Source organism: Chiloscyllium punctatum, chromosome 23, assembly GCF_047496795.1.
Source record: "Chiloscyllium punctatum isolate Juve2018m chromosome 23, sChiPun1.3, whole genome shotgun sequence".
Classification (NCBI taxonomy): domain Eukaryota; kingdom Metazoa; phylum Chordata; class Chondrichthyes; order Orectolobiformes; family Hemiscylliidae; genus Chiloscyllium; species Chiloscyllium punctatum.
Genome location: NC_092761.1, coordinates 60,945,226 through 60,972,322, shown reverse-complemented (window position 1 = coordinate 60,972,322; position 27,097 = coordinate 60,945,226). Strand labels below are relative to the sequence as shown.

The window sequence follows — 27,097 nt, the reverse complement described above, 5'->3', positions numbered from 1 at the left end:
TGTTTCTGCGCTGAACTTCAATATAATTCAGCATAAAATGAAGAAAGTGGTCTGTATTCATCCAAAATAAGGGAATCGGGGGACAAATACATCGCAATGGAGTTTGCTGAATGTAACTTACAAAGTAGTCATTTCACACCACTTTATGGAACATTGGCTTGACTGAAGTATTTGCAATAGATTTCTGATTTAGCACATTGCAGGGAGACTTGAGCTTGTTGTTTAAGAACAGCTGAAATGATTCAGTAAATATGCTAAGACCAGAGGTCATGGATTTCAAAACAGTTCAGAAACAGAATTTTAGATGAACCATTTCCTTAAAGCACATAAAGTGTTTGGAGCAAAATGATTAATGAACAAAATGTATTAAAAGCAGAAATATTATAGGAGTTCAAAGGAAGTGGGATGCTATAATTGGACAGGAAGGTACAGGAAAGAGAAGATTCAATGGGATAAACTGCCCTTCGATTGTGATTGTGGGGTTTCCTCTTTGAATCATGGGGTAACCTTTGTGGTGCTCCCATGATGGTGTAATGGAGGGAATTCCAGGATCTTGACACAATCAGTTGTTAGTGAAGCATGGCTCCATCCTACTGTCAAATCATTGTAGAAAACAACAGATCTCAGTGTCTACAGTTTGCACCCATTACTTTACAATGCACTCTTCACCTGTGTAAAGTATTCTTCAAGCAAGCAGTCAACCCAAGGATCTGCCACTTCGGTTGGCCGGACTTCGTTGGAAATATCACAGCATTTGATAAGAAGCATTTTCAGCTTGAAAAAAAAAGAAATAATGCTTCAGTAAATTTATGTATTGCTGCTTTGTCACAGTTAGAAATCATCAACTTTCAACAGTATTTCCCATCCGTCAATATTAGACATTCTAATCTCTGATTAGGCCTAGCCAGAGGCACAGAATGTTTAAAATTAGTAAGCTCAGTTTTTCCTGTCATAAAAAATACCCAGATATCACTAACATATTTACCTGGATCCAATTGTGACTTACTTCTGCTGCTTACGCCTGAGTGACGGTAAGGCTGACGGAAATCCTGGATGGAAATTCCTTCCTCCAGCCCTAATCTCAGAAATTCCAACATCAGAAAGGGAGGAAGGTCCCCTCCAAACAGACTCCAACAGAAATTTGTCATCAGTATATTTCTAGCCCCAGCAATTTCTTCATCCAATCTACCGCACATCTGGCACACTGACATTTGTGCAATGCAAAGGGATCTGCAGACGTTTGTACCTCTTAGTTTGAAGGTTGAAATGGCCATTTGTTAATCTGAAGATTGTGTTTGTTTTACTTACACTTATCTTGTGTTCTTCATTCAAGAAGTCAAAGGTAGCAACCTTTGGTTTGAATGAGTCCAATATCTCTCCATGTCTAGCCATGTCTGTCGCTAAGATAAGTGTAATAATACCCTTTAGGAAAGGTAGGAGAATAAGCAGAGAGCATTAGAAAACAAGAGATTAGTCTTGTTCGACAGTCACCATGAAATTTTTAGGTTGCAGTAGGTGTGTCATAGTGAAAGAATGAGTATGAACATTGGAATATAAATCTAGCATTCCACCCTTCAAGCCGCTTGTACCTTGAATTAGATCATATTTAATCTATGCCTCAACTCAATCTTCACACCTCTCAACTGTATCCCTCAGTACCTTCCTACCAAAATCCATCTCAATCCTGACAACTCCAATTGACACAGCTTCGTAGGAATGAGTTCCATATTTCCACAGTTTCCATGTGTACAGATATACTTTTTGAATTCACTCCAAATGGTCTGACTCTAACAGCAGCTCTAGGAGCCTGGCTCAGGTTGGTTTTCCACAAGTGTGCAAATCACTTAGATCAAGTTGAGTTTTGCACATCCTACTTGGAACACTGGACTCAGAGTGAGAATGTCCTAATTCGAACCGGGTGAAATGCTGAAAGAGTGCTATGCTGATATGCTGCTGTCTTTTGCACAAAATGTTAAATTGAGGTGAGATCTCGATGTTTACATTGAAATAAAGTTTGCTTGTTTAGGGAAGAACAGAGAGTTTTTCAGAAACTGGCTGACGTTCATTCCTTTTTTAAAAATTCATTCATCCTAGTGTAACTTGTGGACAAATTAATTGGCACATCCTGTTTACAAAGCAATAATGATTACACTTTGAAAGTATATGTTTAGCAATAAGCTGCTTGGAGACATCCTAAACTTAAGTCAGTTAATATAAGGCTCATCTTTTTTCATTCAAATTGGTCTGAGGCATGGAAGCAAGGTACGTTTCAGTACATCGATCCAGATCAGGATATCACATTGCACCAAACAATGTTGATTGAACGGGAGAGCATTTTGTGTCAGTCAGCATTACCTAGAGTAAGATAACTCATCATGCCATTCTAATCTGACCTAGAATTAAACATTACATTGTTTAGCATCACACACTCTGGAACACAATAGCATCATGTATTAATCAGGTCAATATACTGCATGTCACAGCATTTCAGATGAAACAATATTTAGCCAATATATTATGTATCTGATTTCTTTTTAAAGTTGAATTGCTATTTTAAAAGACCAAGACGCAGGGTGATCGAAAATTGTTACTAAATACAAGCTAAATGTACTTGGGTTTGAACAGTGGAATATCCCATTGAATTAGAGTATGTGTGTTAATTAATACAATATCATAAACAAAACAGGTATCAAGAACATGGAGTACACTAACTTCACGTCAAAGATAAGAATGAATTAAAGTAACCATTCAGCAATTAAATAACGAAAAGGTCAGGAAGTGAATTCCAGATGTGAGGAAAGATATTGAATAAAATTGGGGAAGATTTTGCAAAGAAAACTAATGGAAACGTGCAATTGGTTAGAAGGGCTTACAACAAGTGAATTCATCTCTTGCGTTCAGATGCTGATGGGGCTGTTGTAATTTTTCCAGCATGTCTCTAAACGCAATGATTACTGACCTGCCTGATCTGTTTGAAGACCTCTGGGTCCACATTAGCGAATATGTTGCATTCTGGCTGCGAGAGGATCTGGAAGGCGACAGCACAGTGATGGTTCTCCAGTGGGGAAATGTCGTTGTAGCGGACAGCAAGCTCAGTGTGGGCATTGATCTGGTACCTGAACAACATTTGTAAAAAAGACTCCTTATTATGGATTCACCATTTGTTTGCAGGGAAACATCTTAATATCATCTCAACAAACATCTTTAGTTTCTGAGCTACCTTTTAAAATGCATCAGTACTTTTGATTTAAAACACCACATAATATTTGTGATCAGGGAATAATTTCAATCTAGATTCCTGTATATAGCATTGTATTCCAATCATATGATGCTTCTGTGTAATATAGAGCACAGTTCATGTAGCTCCCATGTAGATCGGAGGCGAAAATGTAAAGCTGCAGAGTAGCAAGTTGGGCAATATCAGGCAAATGACTATGGGGACAATGAAATTAACAAGAGCAAGACAACATTAGCAATGAAGATGACAATGGGGGAAATAGCAGTATGTAAAAATTTAAGAAAAATATTGTCAATATATGAATACAAAAACATTTGTAACAGGTGACATTATAGCACAAACAACGAGATAAATGGGTTTGATTTTATGGTATTGTTAGTTGTGATTGCAGGGTGATCCAAGTTGAGAACTAAGTAAACCAGGATCCAACACAGAATGCTGGAGACACTCAGCAGGTCTGGCAGTATCTGTGGAGAGAGAAATAGACTTAACATTTTAAGTCTGATATGACTCTTCTTCAGAACTGAATTCTGTTACTTAGCAACTTGTCTTGATCTGGTAATGACAGATCCACCTGGAGGTGTTTGCACTTGCATTTATTGACAGCTTGGTTGTCTTGCTGCTGGTTGCTGTCACTCAAAAGTACCACACAATTACTGTTGGAGTGTTCCTCCTCTTCCAAATATTTGGATTCCTAGCTTACACTCTTGGCTTTGGTTTGGTAGTAGATACCTACTCACTCATCTGGTATCTCATTCTCCTCTGTCTTTGATGAAGAATGCCCTTGCCTCAGAGTTAAAAATCACACAACACCAGGTTATAGTCCAACAGGTTTAATTGGAAGCACTAGCTTTCGGAGCGACGCTCCTTCTTCAGGTGGTTGTGACACAACCACCTGATAAAAGAGCAGCGCTCTGAAATCTAGTGTGCTTCCAATTAAGCCTGATGGACTATAACCTGGTGTTGTGTGATTTTTAACTTTGTACACCCCAGTCCAACACCGGCACCTCCAAATCTTGCCTCAGAGAATATCTTCAACTTTGAAATCAAGAGCTTCAACATGAAGACCCAGAGGAATAGTTTGGTCTTTGCGTGGGTTGGGTAATCTGTTTACTGTTTGAGAGCATCATCACCTGGCTCCAATCTTAATTCAAAGTCATATCCTTACAGTTTGACATTCAATTCCCCTCACAACAGAGCATAACATTCTATTGGCTTAACGTGTAACATTTTTCAATACAAACAGCAGTTTGCGTAACATATTATTCAGATTGTATGGGTTATCAAGTAAAGTCTAGACAATACAGTCCCGTCCACGTGGCACATAATAGTTAACAATTCTCATTTCACAATCATACTCACGCATTGTTATAGCCAGGGTGATCAAGATCATGGCATATCGCTCCAGTCATTAAGATCACCAAATCTGTCAGACTCAGTCTCTCCTGTTCGCATGTAATGAAAACATGGATGATGTAATTGACAGCTGGTACAGAACATTTAGAAGATCATGAAATTTGTACATGTCTAACCAGCTCAGCATTTGTTGCCCATCACTTACTGACCTTGAATGAGTGCTTGCTTGGCCATTTAAGAAGATAGTTAAGAGTCTGCCACATTGCTAGGAGTGTGGAGTCACATGCAGACCAGACCAAGTAAGGATGGTAGATTTCCTTCCCTAAAGGACATGAATGGGCCTTTACTAACATTGACAGTGGTTACATGGTCACCACAAGGTTAGATTGTTTTTTTTTTAAAATCTAGACAAATTTCATTGTCTGCTGTGGTGGATTTGAATGCACATCGCCAGCACATTAGGAACACTGGATTATAAGGCAAATGACATTAACGCTATGCCACAGCATACCCTTGCACCACAGGAAGCTAGGCTCAGTTACAGCCCAGATACAGGGACTGAATGTTCCTTCTCTCTTAACTTATTTAGGGCATTGACCATAAACTGAAATGTTGATTTAAACTGTTTGTGTGATCAAATACACAGTCAGCATGTTTAATAAGGAACATGTGCATTGTTGGTCATATGAGTCATTCAGAACATGTAACATTGGATACATGAACCATTGGGCATATGCAGTATTTACAGCCCCTGAAATGCTGTATTTGTGATCGTGTTTCTGTCTCAGATCTCTCTGAAATGGGGAAAATCCATGTGCGAGAACAAAGCTAGCCAAGGGAGACCGGCTAAAGGATATTCATAGCTCACACAAAATGCTTGCTTGCATGATTTGTTTCTGACACATGACGAAAATAAACGAGTTAAGAGAGATGTCATCCACTCCTGGTTTGTTCTGAGCACCAAATAACTCAGATCCCTGGCCAGAAAGACACAGCAACAAGACATGGTGGTTTGAAATAGTCACCAGATTACCACACAGCTATATGCTGATGTTTAGCACCCATGCTACACCTGGAAAACCACCTCATAAGGAATAGCTCTGTGTTCACCTATGACCTTGCTTACATAGGAAAGGTTTACAGGGCCGGCAAATGGGAGTAGATAAATTGAGGATATCTGGTTGGCATTGACAAGTTGGAGTGAAAAGTCAGTTTCCATGCTGTACAGCTCTATGACTCGGTAAGTATAGGAGTTGGGAAGTCATAATGCGGTTGTACAGGACATTGGTGAGGCCACGTTTAGAATATTGTGTTCAATTCTAGTCTCCCTGCTGTAGGAAGGTTGTTGTTAAAATTGAAAGGGTTCAGAAAAGATTTACAAGGATGTTGCCAGGGTTGGAGGGTTTGAGCTGTCAGGAGATGCTGAATAGGCTGGGGCTGGTTTCCCTGGAGCGTCAGAGGCTGGAGGGGTGACCCTATTCAGGTTTATGAAATGAGACCATAAGACCATAGGACTAGAAGTAAGGCCGTTCGGTCCATTTAGTCCACTCCGCCATTTACTCATGGCCGATGGGCATTTCAACTCCATTTACCCGAACTCTCCCCATCAGACAATGACGAGGGACATGGATAGGATGAATAGCCAGGATAGGAGAGGCCAAAACTAGAGGGCATAGATTTAAGGTGTGAGGGGAAAGATTTAAAAGGGACCTAAGGGGGATCTTTTTCAGGCAGAGGGTAGTGCATGTATGGAATGAGCTGATGGAAGCAAGTACAATTACAACGTTGAAAATGCATCTGGATGGGTACATGAATAGGAAGGGTTTATGGGGTTAAATCCGCCAGACCCGGCAACACCTTTGTAAATTTTTTCTGCACTCTCTCAACTTTAAATCACATCTTCCCTATAGAAGGCCAATCAGAATTGTATGCAGTATTCCAAAAGTGGCCTCACCAATGTCCTGTACAGCTGCAACATGACATCCCAACTCCTATTCTCAATGTTCTAACCAATAAAGGCAAGCGTGCCAAACACTTTGACCCCACTTTCAAGGAACTATGCACCTATATAATTCTGCTTTCTTACCTTTTTTTGAATAAGAAAAGATTTTCTAAAAACGTTTTCCCATTACAGTTGATCAATTTAGCCTGCATTTGTCTTATACTCAACCATGTCCACCACATCATTTGAACCTGCTGTTGGGAATGAAGGTGGCAGTTTCCTGAGTTAGGTTTAAAATTCTCCAATACAACAAATGAAAATATGTACAAAGGGGTCTGTGCTCACCAAACATAGATGTCAATCCTGAACTTGTGACTAAGAAAGAGGAAGTGTAGCGATGGGATGTGGTGATGATAGTGTTTGACTGAGAACTAGGTAAAAACAATGACTGCAGATGCTGGAAACCAGATTCTGGATTAGTGGTGCTGGAAAATCACAGCAGTTCAGGCAGCATCCCAGCACCACTAATCCAGGATTTGACTGAGAACTCCAGTCCCCACTCACCTGTAGGTCACACAGATGGATCATGCCATACATCATCTGCGTCACACAGAAACAGTGCCGGAAGTTGTGGAAGGGATTATTCCGGTAGTTCTCCTGAATGCTGAGCTGCAGACAAAATATATAAGAGGTCCAATGATTACAAATGAGAATACCAGGTATTTTGTCATGAGTCCTCCTCTCCTCAATCCCAAAGCTGGAGATTTGGCTCCACAGGCACTTATCTTAGCTCCTTTTCCACGTTGTCACCCTCTAAGTCTAAATCTGGACTTTAAGAAAGGGGAATATGAGAGAGGCAGGCAAGCTGAAAGATAGGCAAAGAAACTGGGGTGTGCTGGATAGACAGAGGCAGACTATTGCCAATAAGCCTCAAAAATAAAGAGAAAGGGACACGCAGCTACATACTGATACTACAAAGGACGTTTTGGAAGAAATGTTACCCAAAAGGAGACACAGACACAAACAACCAAACACTGGAAAGAAAAGCTCAGTTGGAAATACAAGGACAAGTCACCTGACTGATCTATCAGGAATATCTGTGTGGAATATGTTCTCATGTTTTGTCCATCACACGGGGAAACTTTCTTATAATCATCAACATCTGTCATTTACTTCAGCTATGCAAGTAGATGACCAGCATGAATGATTAATATACTCCCAGACTATTACCAAGCAGTCAATACAAAGTTGGCGATCTGCCTCTGTGGTTGGAGCTTTAAGACCGGAAAGGTCAGTTGCTTTGACAGATTGCTAGTAAATGTAAGGCCCAGTGTAACCCTGAGCCAAATTCTTCATCAGGTTTGAAAGGAAGGATATACTGACTGGCTAACAACAGTTGGGATCTCCATGAAAATCAACAGGAAATTCCAGACTGTGCCTTCCATGCAAAAACACAGTTTAACATCTCAAAAGCAAAGGACACTTCTTCTGACAACCCATCAGGAAATACAAACAGTAATACTTGGAAATGAACGTACTTGGCATACTGGAGCTTCATTTGGGCCAATTTGTTTTATTCATCATCTTGACCTGATTTCCCTTCTGGGGTAACTCAGTGTTTATCTAGATGGCAGCTTATAAGTCCTATGTTAGGCCAAGATCTCAAAGTGACTGACTCAGAGGCCAGACCATTCTTGATAAGTCCATCTAATTCCTGAAGGAAAAATGCTGCTGTCAAATCAATCATTTGCTGCAAAATCCCAGAATATAGTCAATGCAGATCCTTTATCTGAAGGGGGCTGTTCTTTAAAAGTGAGATTGTTAAAATACTTGTCATACTTTTCCACATCTATGTTTATTATAATTGGGAGAGGGTGGTGATGGTTGTGGATAAATGATATAAATTGAATATAACAGAATTTCAGTAAGTTTGCAGATGACTCAAAAATTGTTGTGGTGGTAAATAATGAGGGGATAGCCTTAAACTGTAAAAGCATAAATAAAGGCTGATCAGTGATAAATGGAATTCAAACCAGATAAATAGGAGGTGATGCACTTGAGCAGAACAAACAAGGTGAGGGAGTACATGATGAACAATAGGACCCTGGGAAACACTGAGGATCAGAGGGACTTTGGTGTGCATCTGCATTGGTGCCTTCAAGCAGCCATTCTCAATGTGGTGGGGAAGGTATATGGCCCCCTTAGGGGCCCTGGCACACTTGAAGGGGGCCACAGACTGAAAACTGTGAGAAGGGGAGCCCCAAGGGCCCCCCTAAGGGAAGCCCTGGTAACTGAACAGTTGAAATACCCAAGCAACAACCTTCATTGGAGTCAATCGTTTCCCTCCTGAGCACTAAGGTCAAGGATTGCATTTGGCCTGCTAGATGTTTAATTTCATACAGTCCTACTTTAAGTTTTGTCCAATATGTCGGAACGTTCAAGTTCTCTTGGTGTTCAGTAATAAGTGATTTTCTGTCTGTCTGTTCGAGTTGTATCCCTGTTTGAAAGGTGGGCCCTGGAACCTGAGAAGAGCTCCTGGGGGGGGCATGGTCAAAAAAACGGTTGTGAATCACTGCCTTAAAGCAACAGGACAGTTGGATAAGGTGGTTAAGAAGGCCTATGTAGGCATGCCTTTATTTGTCAATGCATAGAGTTTAAAATAAGATTGATTATGCTGCAAGTGCACAAAAGGTTGGTTAGACCACAGTTAGAATATAATGTGCAGTTCTAGAATCCACACTATAGGAGGGATGTGTTTGCACAGGAGAGAGTGGCAGGAGATTTACCAGGACGGTGCTTGGGCTAGAAAGTTTTAGTTATAAATGGAGATTGGACAGACTGAGGTTGTTTTGCTTGGAGCAGAGGACACTGCAAGGGGGTATGACTGAGATGTGCAAAATGATGAAGGGCATATAGGGTAGACAGTGTTTTCCATTGATGGAGGGATCCATGACTGGGACCATAGATTTAAGGTAAGGCGTAGAAGGATTAGAGGTGATCTGAGGAAAATATTTTTCACCCACAGGGTGACGGGAATCTGAAACTCACTGCCTGTAAGGGTGGTAGAGACACACAAACGATCATAAGATTTAAGAAGTATTAGATGTACATTTGTGATGCCAAAGCATACAAAGCTATGGGCTAGTAAATGTGATTAGAAAATTAGGTGGTTGTTTTTCACTGGTGCAGACATGATGGGCCAAAGGGCCTTTTCTGTGCTGTACAACTCATAGCTCTAAATCCTTCTGTGCAGTGAATTCAGTAAGGCAGTGATATAGTGGTAATATCACCGTGGAAGCTGGTAGAATTTAAAGTTCGATGATTAAGTGTGGAATTTAAATGACATTAAACTACCATTGACTGTTATGAAGCAATCAAACAATATGGAGGTGATGGCCTAATGGTATATCACTAGACTGTTAGTCCAGCGACCCAGGTAATCTCCGGGGACCCAAGTTCGAATACTGTGGAAGTAGATGGTGGAATTGGAAGTTTGAATGATGGAATTCATTCAAAAACAACTCTGAAATTAAGAGCTAAATAATTACTACTATTGATTGTTGGGGTAAAACCCATTTAGTCAAGAGCTTCAAGTTCCCCACATACTTCTAAGGGCAGTAAGGAATAGACATTGAGTGCTGCCCGCGTGCCATTAATTCTCTCATCCCCTGAAGGAAAAAGAATGCGATGAACAGATGTTGGAAACTGACTCAACAGAAACTTGCAAAAGAAAATTTGCAGGAACTATGGTAAAAAGGGGTGAGACTAATTGGATACTTCTTTCAAAGAAGTTCATAGACTTTTACTGAGTTGTATCATTTTGGATGTAGGTTTGCTCGCTGAACTGGAAAGTTCATTCCCACACGTTTCGTCATCCTACTAGGTAACGTCTTCAGTGGGCCTCAGGTGAAGCATTGTACATGATTCCTGCTTTCTATTTATATGTTTGGGTGTCTTTGGGTTGGTATTGTCATTTCCTGTAGTGATATAATTTCCTGTTCTTTTTCTTAGGGGGTGGTAGATGGGGTCTAATTCGATGTGTTTGTTGATAGAGTTCCGGTTGGAATGTCATGCTTCTCGGAATTCTCGTGTGTGTCACTGTTTGGCTTGTCCTAAGATGGATGTGTTGTCCCAGTCGAAGTGATGTCCTTCCTTATCTGTATGTAAGGATACTAGTGAGAGAGGGTCATGTTGTTTTGTGGCTAGTTGGTGTTCATGTATCCTGGTGGCTAGTTTTCTGCCTGTTTGTCCAATGTAGTGTTTGTTACAGTTCTTGCATGGTATTTTGTAAATGACATTAGTTTTGCTTGGTGTCTGTATAGGGTCTTTCAAGTTCATTAGCTGCTGTTTTAGTTGTTGGTGGCTTTGTGGGCTAGCATGATGCCAAAAGGTCTGAGTCGTCTGGCAGTCATTTCTGAGATGTCTTTGAAATAGTCAGAGGGAAATGGGTCTGGGCGGGTTACTCTTCGGAGGGTCGGTATGGACTGGTTGGGCCAAAGGGCCTGTTTCCGCACTGTAGGGAATCTAATCTCAAAAAAAAGGGGAGAGTGGCTAGCGTTTCTGGGCATGTTTTGTCTGCTTGTTTGGACTTGTTGCTGAGAAATTGGCGGATTCTTTTTGAATCAACTAGGAGAAAGTGAGGACTGCAAATGCTGGAGATCAGAGTCTAAAAGTGTGTTGCTGGAAAAGGCAGCATCCAAGGAGCAGGTGAATCGACATTTCGGGCATAATACCCAGTATAGGTAATTTTCTTCTGCTCTGTATAGTTCCTCTGTGCTGCAGAGTGTGTTGGCTCATTGAAATAATTTTCTGATGCAGCTTTGTTTGTGGATGTCGAGATGATTGCCTCTGTAATTCAATATTTGGTCCGGATGTGTTGCTTTCCTGTAGACGCTGGTTTGAAGTTCCCCATTGACTGTTCGCTCTACTGCGACATCTAGGAATGGCAGTTTGTTGTTGTTTTCCTCCTCTTTAGTGAATTTTATGCCAGGAAGGGTATTATTGATGGTCTTGAAGGTTTCCTCTAATTTGTTTCATTTAGTAATGACAAAGGTGTCATCCACATAGCGGACCAAAACTTGGGGTTGGATGGTTGGCAGAGCTGTTTGTTCGAGTCTCTGCATTACTGCCTCTGCTAAGAACCCTGATATTGGAGATCTCATGGGTGTTCCGTTGGTTTGTCTGTAGGTTTTGTTGTTAAAGATGAAATGTGTGGTAAGGCATAGGTCCACTAGCTTGGTGATACTGTCCTTCCTGATGAAGTTAGTGATGTTTGTGTATGTGTCTTTGGCTCTTCTATTAGTGTAGTCAGTGTTTCCTTGGCCAGGTTAATGTTGATTGATGTAAATAAAGCTGTTACATCAAAGGAGACCATTATTTCATACTTTTTTATCTTAGTATCATTGATGGTCTTCAGGAATTCTTGGTGGAGTGGCGTGAATCTTCTACTACGTGTTTTAGTCTTTGGTGTAGCTCCTTGGCTAATCTGTAAGTTGGTGTTCCAGGTAGTGAGACTATGGTCTGAGGGGGGTTCCTGTTTTGTGAATTTTGGATAATCCATAGAAGAGTGGTGGCTTGGATTCATCTGGTTTCATTTTTTGGAAGTCGGTTTTATTTATTGCTCCAGATTTCTGAAGTTTTTTTGAGTAAGGCTGTGATTTGGTTCTCTAATTGTGGGGTTGGGTCTATCGCCACTTGTTGGTAAGTGTTGGTATCTGTAAGTAGTGCATTCGCTTTTTCAATGTAGTCTCTTCGATTTAGAATGACTGTCAAGCGTCCTTTGTCTGCAGGTAGGATAACAATGTTTTTTTTAGAAGTCTTTTCAGTGCTTTCCTTTCTTGTGTATTGAGTGTGTTTCCTTCCTTTTTTCTGCTTAATGTTGGTGCGACTACCTATCTGATGGTTTGCTGGGTTTCTTTTGTGAGTTGGTTGTCTTTTAGTGTTGTTTCTAATGCTGCTAAGAAATCTTTCTTGTCCGCATCCTGGCAGTTGTAATTTAATCCTCTTACTAAGATGGCTTTTTCAGTGTCTGTTTAGGGTCAGTCAGATAAGTTTTTAATCTGTGCTTCTGTGTTGTCATTGTTGTTACTTTGTGTAAGTTTGTCTAGTTTCTTCTGCAGGTCTAGTTTTTTCATTTTCTGTGTTTGTCGCTGTCTAATATCGATGGCTTGTTGTACTGCGGCTGTCCATTCAAGGTCTGTTACATGAGTGAGTAAGGATTTTTGGTGCAAAGTTTCCCAGTTGTATTTATGGAGTCTATTGTGGGTGTCATTTCATTTCTCTCAGCATTCTGCGGCCATTTTGCTCTGCTATTCTTTTGGCTGGTGGGGCGTTAAGATGTTACCTAGTAGTCTGGAAAAGTACCTTCCAGCTCAGTGAGCAAACCTACATCCAGAACCTGAACTACAAATCTTCTCAAAAACACGTAAAGACCTATGGGTGCAATACGCTAAAACTGGCCGAAAATGGGAAATGAATGCCATCCAACAGAGTGCCACCCATGTACAGCAGTACCTCCATGCATGAATGCCTAAGGAAACAGGTACTACCTAAATGTCTTCAATACAAACCTCCCCTTGACACCCCACTAGCCAAAAGAGTAGCAGAGCAAAAACAGCTGCAGAATGCTGAGAGAAACCAGCCAACAGCAAGAGGAACCTAAACAGGTAATTTTATTTGTCTGATTATCGGAAAGAAGGCTACTCACACTGACGGGCAGATTTGGTCCAACATTTCTAAACTACATTAAGCAAACTGTTCCATCCTTTGGCTGTCTTTGTAATACTGCTGGGCTTTCAGTTACATAGTAATCTCCTCAAAGTGTGTTATAAACCTACTCAGTTGAATCGATACAGATCAATTTGTTCCAGAAACTCAAACTCATCACTGAGATTTCATCTCATTTTATGAAGTTCCCCTTATAACGAACAGAACACCACACATTATTCACAGGTTAGTTACAGAATTAAAAGGCCAGTGTGTTGCCTAGTTTCCTGCCAGGCACATTATGGATTTCCGCAAACCTCCCAGCAGCTTGTGCCAGGACAGTAGGTAATGGATGGAGTTTGAGCCATACAGATTGGCATGGATGTTTTTTCCAACCCTTTAATCTTGATCACACTACTAATTGCTATTGACTCTGCTATAACTGTCTGAGAGTCTTGTCAGTGCAAGCGGTTACTGTAACTACATTCTCTGTTTATCACCTTTTCGTCAAGGCAGGGCAACGTCTGCATTTTCTATGCAACTTTTAGCTCCTGGGGATGGGGAGACTTCTGTTCTTTTATAAGTCTTTGGTGAACACTCCATTTTGTGTTGTGATATTTGCCCCAAGAGCAGTGAACTTACCAGCCAGCGTTTCAGTGTGATGGGGTTCATGTTAAACTCCTGCACCAGTCCCAGATCATGGTACATGTACTCCAGACAGCTGAGCATCTGTCAGTGAGGAGACAACAGTTACTCCACATTTGAATACGTTGTGTGTTAAATATTTGTTGCTGAATAAATCTGTTTTAAGTGTCTGATATTTCAGTGGAGTCATTCACCAACTTAAAGTCAAAACAAAGGCATCAAACATAAACAGCCTTGCGCTGAACCACCATAAGAACATACAAAGTTTGGGAGAAGATTTGTAGCTCGGGTGATCGTTGTTGTGGTTCTGTTCGCCGAGCTGGGAATTTGTGTTGCAGACGTTTCGTCCCCTGTCTAGGTGTCATCCTCAGTGCTTGGGAGCTTCCTGTGAAGCACTTCTGGGATGTTTCCTCCGGCATTTATAGTGGTTTGAATCTGCCGCTTCTGGTTGTCAGTTCCAGCTGTCCGTTGCAGTGGCCGGTATATTGGGTCCAGGTCGATGTGCTTATTGATTGAATCTATGGATGAGTGCCATGCCTCTAGGAATTCCCTGGCTGTTCTCTGTTTGGCTTGTCCTATAATAGTAGTGTTGTCCCAGTCAAATTCATGTTGCCTGTCATCTGTGTGTGTGGCTACTAAGGATAGCTGGCCGTATCGTTTCGTGGCTAGTTGGTGTTCATGGATGCGGATCGTTAGCTGTCTTCCTGTTTGTCCTATTTCGTGTACAAAATCCCATGCAAGGACTGCACAAAACACTACATAGGACAAACAGGAAGACAGCTAACAATCCGTATCCATGAACGCCAACTAGCCACGAAATGACACGACCAGCTATCCTTAGTAGCCACACACACAGATGACAGGCAACATGAATTTGACTGGGACAACACTACTATTATAGGACAAGCCAAACAGAGAACAGCCAGGGAAGTCCTAGAGGCATGGCACTCATCCATAGATTCAATCAATAAGCACATCGACCTGGACCCAATATACCGGCCACTGCAACGGACAGCTGGAACTGACAACCGGAAGCGGCAGATTCAAACCACTACAAATGCCGGAGGAAAGATCATAGAAGTGCTTCACAGGAGATTCCCAAGATCACCTAGACAGGGGATGAAACGTTTGCAACACAAATTCCCAGCTCGGCAAACAGAGCCACAAGAACACGGTGGGCGGCAGGGTGGCACAGTGGTTAGCACTGCTGCCTCACAGCGCCGGAGATCCGGGTTCAATTCCCGCCTCAGGTAACTGACTGTGTGGAGTTTGCACGTTCTCCCCGTGTCTGCGTGGGTTTCCTCCGGGTGCTCCGGTTTCCTCCCACAGTCCAAAGATGTGCAGGTCAGGTGAATTGGCCATGCTAAATTGCCCATAGTGTTAGGTAAGGGGTAGATGTAGATGTAGGGGTATGGGTGGGTTACGCTTCGGCGGGGCGGTGTGGACTTGTTGGGCCGAAGGGCCTGTTTCCACACTGTAAGTAATCTAATCTAAGTAATCTAAAAAAAAACATACAGTCATACAGCACGGAAACAGACCCTTAGGTCCAACCAGTTCATGCCGACCATAATCCCAGACTAAACTAGTCCCATCTACCTGCTCCAGGCCCACATCCCACCAAACCTTTCCTCATCATTTACTTATCCAAGTGCCTTTTAAACATTATAACTGTGCCTACATCCATCACTTCCTCTGGATGTTCATTCCACATGTGAACCTGTGTAAAAAGAAATTGCCCGTCATGTCTTTTTATAAGTCTTTTTCCTCTCACCATAAGAATATTCTCATCTTATTCTTGAAATCCCCGATCCCAGGGAAAAGTTACTTACCATTAGCTCCTCGTGATTTTACCTCTCAACCTTCTACACTACAGTGAAAAATAGTCCCAGCCTTTCTCGATAACTCAAACCCACCTTACCAGGCAACATTCTAGTAGATCTCTTCTGAACCCTCTCCAGCTTAATAATATCCTTCCTATAACAGGGTGACCACTATCTACTGGTCAGTTATGCTTCCAAGGATTCCCTTTATGTTCTGACATGGTCGTTTTGTGCAGGTCATGTCAGGATACTTGATGTATCCTTGGATTTCTCCTGGCTGCCTCAGACTGTGCGGTGTCAAAGTTGTGCAGAAAATAGCTTCTATCATTTCATTGAGTTCTGGAGAAGGGTCATGTTGGATTGGAAATGTTCACTCTGTTTCTCCCTCACAGACACTGCCAGACCTGCTGAATTTCTCCAGCACTTTGTGTTCTGCAGCTCTTGGCTTTTATTCCATCATTGGTAGGTTAGCCAATCCTCTGGGATATAAAAAGTAATCTCCAGGGCCCTGCTTTGAGCAATCAAAGGGGCAATTAGGTCAAGGAAAGGTAATTGTTTCTTAATTGGGTGATGGGCATTGCAATATAACCATTGGCACACTGGATGGCCAATGACAGAATTGTGGAATTATAGGCAGGAGGTCAAATGAAATTGTCCTACCAGAGATGGTGACCTGACCCAACCAGCATTAATCTCTCAGCTCAGGGCTATCTTTTTATCTTAACTGAATCATACAGGCAGCATTGCAGTGACTGCTTATGCAAGATTTACAGTTGAAGGAGAGATTGGAGAGACTTCAACTTTTCAGCGTTAAAGGGATATTTTTGTGAAATGATCATGTGAGAGTCAATTAGGTGCTAAATACATTCAAAGGGGTTACTTTAAAGAACAGTGGGAGAATCAAGTAAAAGTCAAGAGTTTCTTTCTACAGTGAGCATGCACTGGGAGTGGACTCCAGGCAATGTGGTGGCATTGCAGACTCTGGAATTATTCATAAAACAATGCAATTTGGGAACTATAAGGAGGAATTCAGCTCCTCTATCTTTTGGGCTATATGGGGATTTTAGGAATGTTCTGAATGGATATATTAAGAAGGTCTGAATGATGCTTTCATTATTCAGGAGTATCTTGACATGTGACTATTCCACTATTGCTGAGTTGCTCAAATATAAAAATGACCAGTTTGACACAACAGAAGCCATCACATTTATCATTTTATGACCTAAACACAAATAACAAATGGAAGGTCTCCTGGACGTGGTTGCCTGAAGCTGTTAACCCATTCCATCTCTCCTCTCTTTAGTAATAACAGACTCTCTACTGCAAGTTGATGGTTACTGTTTTTTTTTCATTTTAACTCATTGATCTGTATCCACTACATTGTTGAGCAGTAGTTCACAGTACCTCATTGTACTCCCAGTGCCAGACATCAAAGGTTGGCTTTTTCAGTGCTTCGATCGTCTCCTGGGATAGTGTGTACTGTCAAAACAGTGAATATATTTCTCATTTGGAAAAGCAATAAGAACAGAATAAAGTCAGTAATCAATTTCCGACACAAGATATGAAGCAAGTCCTGTAGGTGACATATTGGCTCATTGTGGTGAAGGGAACACCCAGCAGGGAAACAGAATGGCTTCTGCAGTTCATCTGGTCACAGTTGTACAGCTTAAAGGTAATCGCTATCTCCATTAAGGAAACCAAACTTGATTCTAGCCTCGTGCACAGTCTCTCACTCTCTTCTCACTATCAGATCTTCAACCATCTTGTGTCTTGGCTCTGGAAACCTTTACCCAAGAAGTTGACATGCTTTTATCTCTCTCTCTCTCTCCTCCTTTAACACAATCCCTAAAATTCTTCGGTTTAGCCCAATATCTCGGTATCTAGCTCAGTGCCAAATATTAGATTCCCTAGTGTGAAAACAGGCCCTTCAGCCCAACTAGTCCACCACCCCACCACCCCCCTCCCCGCCCCGAAGAATAATTCACCCAGACCCATTTCACTCTGACTAATGCACTTAACACTACAGGAAATTTAGCATGGCCAATTCACCTGATCTGCACATCTTTGGACTGTGGGAGGAAACCCACGCAGACACGGGGAGAACGTGCAAACTCCACACAGACAGTCACCTGAGGCTGGAATTGAACCTGGGACCCCGGTGCTGTGAGGCAGCAGTGCTACCCTATTGCCCCTAAGAATTTAGATTAGATTCCCTACAGTATGGAAACAAGCTCTTCAGCCCAGAGTAACCGACCCAGATGCTATATTTACCCCTGACTAGGGCCCCGGCACTATGGGCAATTCACCTGGCCTGCGTATCTTTGGATTATCAGAGGAAGCCCACACAGATGCAGGGAGAATATGCAGACTCCACACAGACAGTTGCCCAAGGCAGGGATCGAATTTGGGTTCCTAGTGCTGTGAGGCAGCAGTGCTAACTACTGAGCTACCACGCCGCTCGAACAGTTTATTAGGTTACAGCTACTATGTAAAAGTAAATTGTGTACTCAGGGGATGGGGTCATAATTCAGGAAGAGGTTACAGAGATAGAGATAGATAGTGTCTTGGAAGGATTTGAAATGGAGGACGAGTGTTTTAAAATTGACACATCAACAGAAGTCAATGTAGACCAGAAAGCAGAGTTAATGATGAATGTGATTTAGTGCAAGTTAATTTGTACAGGCATCTGAGTTTTGGATGAACGTAGAATACGGTGTGTGGGATGGAGAGTGTTAAATTCGATTAGGTTACAGCTAATTTGTAAAATCTACCACTTCAGGTAAAAAGCTTCTTTTCTGCGTGACATGCTATGCAGTCCAGCCTCCACAAGATGGCGCATCAGCATTGTTTTTCAGCTTTCAGAGTGGAACTCCCAAAGGAGCATTTTCATCCCAATCTGGGAGCAGGGAGGGAGGTGGCCGGGCATGGAATTTTGCCCGATTGACTGGCATGACATATCTGGAGGCCAGATTCTGCCTGCAGCCAGTGACCAACTATTCAAGACAAAAAAGTAAATTGTCATAATATAAATAAATAAAAAGGCCAATTATCAGAGACTGACCACACCATCACTCAGCCTCTATCGACCTGCCTACAGCTGGCTGCTTTTTGGAAGGGCTTACCGTCTATAATGTTGGCCATTAATTGAGGCAATGTTGTGCTTTTCATTTTTTTCAGCTGCTGAGAAGATATCTCCAGCTGGAGGCGCCCTCTCTCTCTCTCTCTCGATTACCTGCATTAAGCCAGAGGGACAGGGGAGATTTCAGCCCCATACCTTGACCCCACCCATGACCATAGATTGGAGCAACAGAGTCCCCTACCCTAAAGTCAGCTGGCTGGACACCCTGGATTCCCTGTTGCGAAAGAAGGCACTTTTCTTACCTTCCAGCAAGGTGAGTGGATAGTAACGGTTATCTCAGAATTCAACTGGACATTGATCAGATGGGCCAAGGAGTCACAGATAACATTTAATTTAAATAAATGTGAAATGTTAAAGTTTGGTAAGGTAAATCAGGTCAGGACTTATCATTAACTGTATAAGCTCCTGGGGAGTTTGCCAAACAAAGAGACCTTGGAGTGCAGGTTTATAGCTCCTGAAAGTGGAGTCCCAGGTAGACATGCTAGCGAAGATGATATTTGATGCACTTACTTTTACTGATCAGAGCATGGAGTATAGGGGTTGGGAAGTCATGTTGCAGCTGTACAGGACATTGGTTAAGCCCGTTTTGGAATATTGCGTGCAATTCTGGTCTTCTTCTTATCAGAAGATGTTGTTAAACTTGAAAGAATTCAGAAAAGATTTATAAGGAGGTTGGAGGATTTGAGTTACAGGGAGAGGCTGAATAGGCTGGAGCCTATTCCCTGGACTGTCAGAGGCTGAGGGGGTCCTCATAGAGGTTTATAAAATCATGAGGAGCATGGATAGGATAAATAGACAAAGGTCTTTTACCCAAGGTAGGGGTGTTCAAAACTAGAGGGCATAGGCTTAAGGTGAGAGGGGAAAAATTTAAAAGGGGCCCAAGGGGCAATGTTTTCACAGAGGGTGGTGTTTGTATGGAATGAGCTGTCAGAGGAAGTGGTGGAGGCTGGTACAATTACAACATTTAAAAGGCATGTGGATGGGTATATGAATAGGAAGGGTTTGGAGGGATATGGGCCAAGTGCTGGCAAATAGGACTAGATTAATTTAGACTATGTGGTCGACGTGGACGAGTTGGATCGAAGGATCTGTTTCCGTGCTGTACAGCTGTATGACTTTAAGTTATTGGGCCCATTATTGGGCTGAAGTCCTTAAGCCTCATGAAGTGACCACTGAAGGAGTTTAACCCATTTTCCTCACCAACCTGTTCCAAGATATTTATATACACTTCTGGAGCAACTGTGACATGAACCCAGGTCTCTCGATCCAGGCCAGGGAGGTGACAGTTCAGGAATGTAACAAATGGACCTTCTCACCCAGAACCTAATTGCTGAGGGAGCAGGAAGGAGGCAGATATTTCTCTGGTGCCACCTGCCTCACCATATCTAGTTTTATGAAGATGTGGGTGTACCTTTAAGAGAGTGAAGGACTTGCCAAGTACACCGAGTGCTGGAGAATTTACAAAATAACATTTGATTTAAAAAAAAAAGCACTCGCTGAATAGCTATGAGACAAAAACACAAATTCGAATTTGGCCAATCAGTTTAAATTATCCCCCAAAAAATACCAAACTCCAATCTTAAAACCAACAACGCAATCTGATATTTTGGGGCTGAAAGACTGGGGGAAAACTGAACAGTTGGGAGGAGAACTGCCAAGTCCAGCATGTAAACAGACTGCTTGAAAAATAGCTCTCTTAAAAGTGCCTTTTTGATCAGTAACCTGTGACACAGAAATTCCTAAGAAACAGAAAAGAAGACGCAGGAAGATCCGAATAGAAGAATGAAAGCTGCCTGGTTTTGAGATTAGAAGTTTTGTGAATCTTAATTGGGAGTTTCATTGGATTAGTATTATAGAAGGGAAGGTAAAAGATAGGTTTGAGTAAGGACTTGTAAATAGTTGTTAGTTAATTATTCTCTGTGACACTTTAAGAAATCACACAGAGGGTCGAACGTGTATGGAACGACCTGCCAGAGGAAGTGGTGGAGGCTGGTACAATTGCAACATTTAAGAGGCATCTGGATGGGTATATGAATAGGAAGGGTTTGGAGGGATATGGGCCGGGTGCTGGCAGGTGGGACTAGATTGGGTTGGGATATCTGGTCGGCATGGACAGGTTGGACCGAAGGGTCTGTTTCTATGCTGTACATCTCTATGACTCTAAATAATGTTGTTAATTTTTACTTTAAATAGTTCTTGGCCAGTCAAATTTTTACAGATGACTGCACTGGGTAAATCTTTTCTTTGTTGCTGGTTTTAAATTAAGCAGGAGGGTTTACCCCGTGTTGTAACTGTTCTAAGTCAGCTGCTAGGTGCCAGCCAAGGCCACCCGCCTGCCATGGAAGGGCGATGGGCACCGCAACTGGCACAATCCACAGGAAGGGCCCGGCGCGTGTCCAGAGTTGCCACCGGCCCCTTGGGAGGGGGCAGCACCTTGTCCAGCGGTGGCATGTGCCCGGCCCTGCTTTGCACCCCAGCCCTTAGAGCCAACCCTTGGACGTGGTAGCTGTTTTTCAGGCTCCCTCTCTGTTACCCATGGTCATCAGGGTAGGCACAGAAAGTGCCATCGAAAGTTGAGAGGGCAGACATTCGAATGAGTCGTCACCGTCACGAGGACTTACGATCTGCCCGAGGTTACCTAGAATCACCAAAGCTGCTGGGCGAGCCTGGGTTGGGTTTGGTCTGCTAAATGCACACCTCCCCGCATGGGTCAGCGCTTGTTTGTATGTATTAGCTGTAGAATTACTACAGTTATCCAAGTAACGTTTGGAGCGAACAAATAACTGATTTAATGAGCCATTCGCAGTTTCACTGTACCGGCCGTGAGTACTTAGACATGCATAGCTTAATCTTTGAGACAAGCATATACTACTGGTGGGATCAACAAGGCAGCTTTCGTTTTTCTATTCGGATCTTCCTGTGTCTTGTTTTCTTCTTCTTAGGAATTTCTGTCTCACAGGTCACTGATAATAATACTTATCCAGGTAACAGTTACAACACAGGTTAAACCCTCCTGCTTAATTTAAACTAGCAAAACAGGAAAGATTTATCCTGTGCTGTAATCTGTGAAAATTTGAGTGGTCAAGAAGTATTTTAAATAAAAATTAGCAATTTTATCCCATAAAGTATAACAGAGAATAATTAACTAACAACTATTTACAACTTCTTACACAAACCTATCTTTTACCTTCCCTTCTATAATACTAGTCCAATAAAATTCCCAATTAAGATTTACAAAACTACACTTCTAATCTCAAAACCAGGCAGCTTTCATTTCTCAATTTGGATCTTCCTGTGTCTTCTTTTCTTTTTCTTAGGAATTTCTGTGTCACAGGTTACTGATCAAAAAGGTATTTTTAAGAGAGCTATTTTTCAAGCAGTCTGTTTACATGCTGGTGGCTTAGCAGTTCTCCTCTCAACTGTTCAATTTTCTCTGGTCTTATACCTCCAAAGCATTGGATTGTGTCATTAGTTATAAGATTATCAATATACTCAAATCAAATTGGACTGGCATTTGACATTTTTTTGGGGTATAATTTAAACTGATTGGCCGAATTTGAATTTGTGTTTTTGTCTCATAGCAAATCAGCAAGTGCTGTTTGTTCTGAATCAAATGTTACTTTGTAAATTCTCCAGCACTCTGTGTGCTTGCCAAATCCTTCACTCTCTTAAAGACATGCCCACATCTTCATAACTCTGGGGAAGGGGCAAATCCCATCACAGGAGAGGTGATGTAGGTATGTGGGAGAAAGACAGGGGCAGCTCTCCAAAACTGACACTGGAGTTACCGATGCCAATACATTGAATATGGACGGTGTGGAATCATGGGAGTAGTAGCTGCTTCAGTGGTGAGTTCGTGACATTTTGACTGCTGTAGAAATTCACATTTATGTGATGGTTTGTCTATTTTAATTCTGTAAGTTTTGAGTAAGTTGAAATCTCATCCCTATACCATGAACAGAAAAGCTCCTGTGCTGCAGCAGTAGTATCCCTCCCCTGTGCCAGGATTTGAGTCCCACCTGCTCCTGAAGTCCCTGAACAGGTTGGTTAGGAAACATCCATGTCATCAATGGATGATGCCAGTAAATTCTAAGTTGACCCAGGTTTCCTCCAGTCAACACACTTGTAAAGATTTACAAAACTGACAGTGGCCAGATTTGAACCGGCGAGAGGCTGAGTCCCAGTGAGAAAGGGACTGACTAATAAAATCCAAGAGATTTACATTAATCTGACTGGAAATCCAGGTTATGTAAACCCATTCCCCAAATATTGACAAAGGCATCTTACAAATGATATAACATGATTGCTTTTATTCACACATCCCACAGACTAGAGCCCATAATGTAGGCTGACGTTTCAGTGCAATAGTCTTGAGGGTCAACAGTGTTGGACACTCTTTTCCTAATCAGATAAAATAAAGCTCTGTCTGATGGTGCACAAGACCCTAAGTTTTTTTTAAGGTGAACAGTAGGGAAATTATTTTAGTGTCCTGGCCAACATTTGTTCCTCAGCCACTACCGAAAACTAATTGTCTGGTGATTAATTGCATTGCTGTTTGTGCACACACTGTTCCTGATGAAGGGCTTATGCCCGAAACATCGATTCTCCTGTTCCCACTCTACACACACTGTTGTTATCACCTAGTAGCAGTGACTACATTTTGAAACTTTATTTCCATTAAACTATGCCAAAACCATAACAACAATAGTTAAGTACCCGAGAGGTTTGGTAAGGATACAGCAGTTGTTGCTGCACACATGGACACTGTTGTGATATTTTACAATATACCAGTTGGTATATTTGTAGCAAAATTTAAAGTCCTTGAATTTTTAACAGCAAGGAATGCAGCTCCTCGACCGATATCATATCTGCATCCATCATCAAACATCCATCTATTCCAGTCCCATTTTTCAGCACTTGGCTAAGAGACAGAAGGCAAAATTCCTGCTGAAGGGCTCTGGCCCGAAATGTCGATCCTCCTGCTCCTCGGCTGCTGTGCTTTTCCAGCAACACACTCTCGACTCTGATCTCCAGCATCTGCAGTCCTCACTTTCTCCTAGAAGGCAACATGTACTGTGGTGTTTCCCAGGGGTCAAAGTTGAGACCCTGCTCTTTTGGATACTTACGTATGAGTTTTGGAGTCGAGCAAACATGTGCCATTTCAAAGCTGACAAATGTAACAAAATTTGGAAATGAGGAAACAATGCAAGGGATTATCAGTGACTTTAGGAAAACACTGATGTACTGGTAAAATGAGCAGATGCATGACAGATTAAATCCTGCATTGGACTAATATCTGTATTCCACCAACACGTTTTTGTTGTTAACAATATGATAATGACACAAGCTTTTTTTTTGTAATATTGATTGAGGGATAAACCTTGGTCAGGACACCAGCAATAACTCCTCTGCTGTTCCTTACATCCACCTGAATAGGTGGGGGAGGGGTATTTCAGTTTTAGCACTTTTAGATTTTACTGTCACATGCACTAAAGTACAGTGAAAAGTATCTAATATCACCGCACAGGGTGCCATCCTAAGTCAAAAGGTACCCAGGTACTAAAAGCTCAGGTGCAGAGTATTAAAAGGAACAAAGTTAAAAAGGTAAGCATTACAAACCTTCATAGAATAAGGAGAAAATAAAGGTAATAATTAAAGTCCTTCTTAATATAAACTAGTAAAATGAAGGGGTAAATTTAAAGGTTCAATGGTCTCCATGTGAATGACAGTATCAGCAAAATGGCAGTGGTTCCTCAATATTGCCCTGAAATATCAGCCCCGCATTCTGATTCGAGAGTGGGTCTTGAACCCAGCTCCTTGTAGTTCAGAGTCAGGGCGTGTCGAACTGAATCACAACTAACACCTGATTTAGTGCAGAGCCAGGAGGGGTTTTTATTGGAAGTCTGACAAAGGGCAATATCAAAAAAGTTGTACATTTTAAGCAGGGTTGGTGGGGGGGGAGGTTTGTTGTGATGCACTGATAATGTCTTGGGTTCAAATCCCACTTTCTCGAGAGGTATGTCAGACATGTCTTTACAGGTTGATTAAAAATAGCTATAGTTTTAAAAGGCTCAGAGGAACTAAGAAACTCAAGGGGATGGGCACACAAATCTTCAAAAGGTAGTATCAGGTCAATCTGAAAAGCTGCTAAAGACACATGTCAGATTCACCATGGCTTCATTAATAAAGGAATGGTGTCTAAAAGCAAGGAGATTACAAGAAACCTTTCTAAATTAGATTAGGCCTCAGCTGGAGTAACATGACAAAAAAAAACAGAGTTGCCTTGCCGGAAAATCAGAAACAAAATCAAAAATGGTGGTTAGCACTGCTGCCTCACAGATTCAGGTTTGAATCCAGCCTCAAGCGATTGTCCGTGCGGAGTTTGCACATTCTCCCCAGGTCTACACAAGTTTCCTCCAGCTGCCCCAGTTTCCTGTCAGAGTCCAAAGGTGGTGGATTGGCCATGGAAAATTCCCCATGATGTCCAGGGATGTGGAAGTGGGTGGGTTAACCATAGGAAATGCAAGGTTATAGGAATTGGGGCTGTGGGTGTGGGTGGGATGCACTTCAGTGGGTCACTGTGAACTTAATGGACAGATTGGCCTTTTCCCACACAGGAGGGATTCTATGAAGGGGTTCTATCATTCTATGAAATTGCTGGAAAAGCTCAAAAGATCTGGCAGCGATAATGTTTCAGGTCCTGGGACTCCTCTTCAGAGTTCTTCATTAGAATTGAAATGTTACCTCTGCTTTCAGTAATTTATAATCAACCTTAGGCCTCACTTTAGATTGGATTAGGTTCCCTACAATGTGGAAACAGGCCCTTCGGTCCAACAAGTCCACACCGACCCTCTGAAGAGTAACCCACGCAGACTCATTTCCCTACATTTACCCCTGACTAATACACCTAACACTATGGGCAATTTAGCATGGCCAATTCACTTAACCTGCACATTTTTTAGACTGTGGGAGGAAACTGGAGCACCCAGAGGAAACCCACACAAACACAGGGAGAAGGTACAAACTCCACACAGACAGTTGCCCGAGGCTGGAATCGAACCCAGGTCCCTGGCACTGTGAGACAGCAGTGCTAACCACTGAGCCACCATGCCACCCATGTATTTGATGTACTAGAAAATACGTCAAATCCCGAGACAGGGAGTCTGGACGAGTTTTACCAGGGATGAGGAGTTCAGAAAATGTGGTAACTTTAGAAATTCCAAGGCTCTTCTCTGGCAAGTTAAGGGGAGATTTGGTGAAAAAATGTTTAATGGGAGGTTCTGATTGAGCAGATGGAGGGAACCTGCTTCCATTAATAGAGTGGCTGGGAACCAGCAGACAGATTTTTAAGGTAATTGGCAAAATTAAAAAAAAGGTGACATGATATTCTCGAAATTTGTTTAGAAGTTTGGGGGCTGCTGGCATGACTGACAATTTTTACCATTCCCTTTATCCAATTTATTGTGATCTGGAATACATAACCTGGAATTGAAGTGGAAACAAACTCAATATTTACTCTCAAAAGGGAATTGTATCAGGATACTGAGGACAAGAAAATATAGGGTCATGGGGAAATACTAGTGAAGTGGGAGTCATTGGATTCTCCTGGAGAGCTAGCACAGACACGATGGGCTCAATGACCTTCTCCTGCACTGTATCATTCTACAAAAGTTACGATATAAATGCAGTCCTTTATTTATTTCTTTGAATTAACTTAATGCATTGTATGTTTTGATGATATGGTGCTTGTTGAAGGAGTGCACATGAATTCTTGGACGGGGTGATGGTGTGACCCACGGATGATTAAGCACTCAAGAAAATTGCTTGATATGGATCATTGATTTAAGACTTCACTTTGGTTGGAAGATACAAGACTCCTATTATTTGTGATCCTGCTCATTAGAAGTAACACCTACAGATGTGGATTGTGGACAATTTTGAGATTACTTCACTGCATCACAGAATTACAATGTCCTTTAATTAGAAAGGTTGAAAAGTAGATACTAAGGCTTCCCAATAATTTAGTGGTAGGTCTACTTCCTATTGTGGCGCAGAACCACACAGATCAGGGGAAACTTGTGTTTAATTCCTGACTCGCACTGTCATTATAAATTGTTATTTAAAATCAACGTCTCCTATTACTAAACTCAGTGATCTCAGACTAAGCCCTACTCTCGGCAACTGGATCCTCAGTTTCCTGACCCACAGGCCACAATCAGTGAAGATTGGGGACAATATTTCATCTCACGAAC

At 41.9% G+C, this 27,097-nt stretch overlaps 1 protein-coding gene across 1 annotated transcript in view; it reads right to left on the bottom strand.

Annotated features, from left to right (window-relative positions):
- The window catches only part of LOC140494108 (high affinity cGMP-specific 3',5'-cyclic phosphodiesterase 9A-like), a 78,416-nt gene that overhangs the window by 17,108 nt on the left and 34,211 nt on the right, over nucleotides 1-27,097 (bottom strand). The window contains exons 9-15 of the mRNA XM_072593078.1: nucleotides 17,111-17,185; nucleotides 13,884-13,970; nucleotides 7,101-7,205; nucleotides 4,601-4,683; nucleotides 2,960-3,116; nucleotides 1,309-1,422; nucleotides 670-774 (exon numbers count right to left, since the gene is read on the bottom strand). Coding sequence (XP_072449179.1) covers nucleotides 670-774; nucleotides 1,309-1,422; nucleotides 2,960-3,116; nucleotides 4,601-4,683; nucleotides 7,101-7,205; nucleotides 13,884-13,970; nucleotides 17,111-17,185 — 726 coding nt within the window. The remainder of the gene's footprint in view (nucleotides 1-669; nucleotides 775-1,308; nucleotides 1,423-2,959; nucleotides 3,117-4,600; nucleotides 4,684-7,100; nucleotides 7,206-13,883; nucleotides 13,971-17,110; nucleotides 17,186-27,097) is intronic.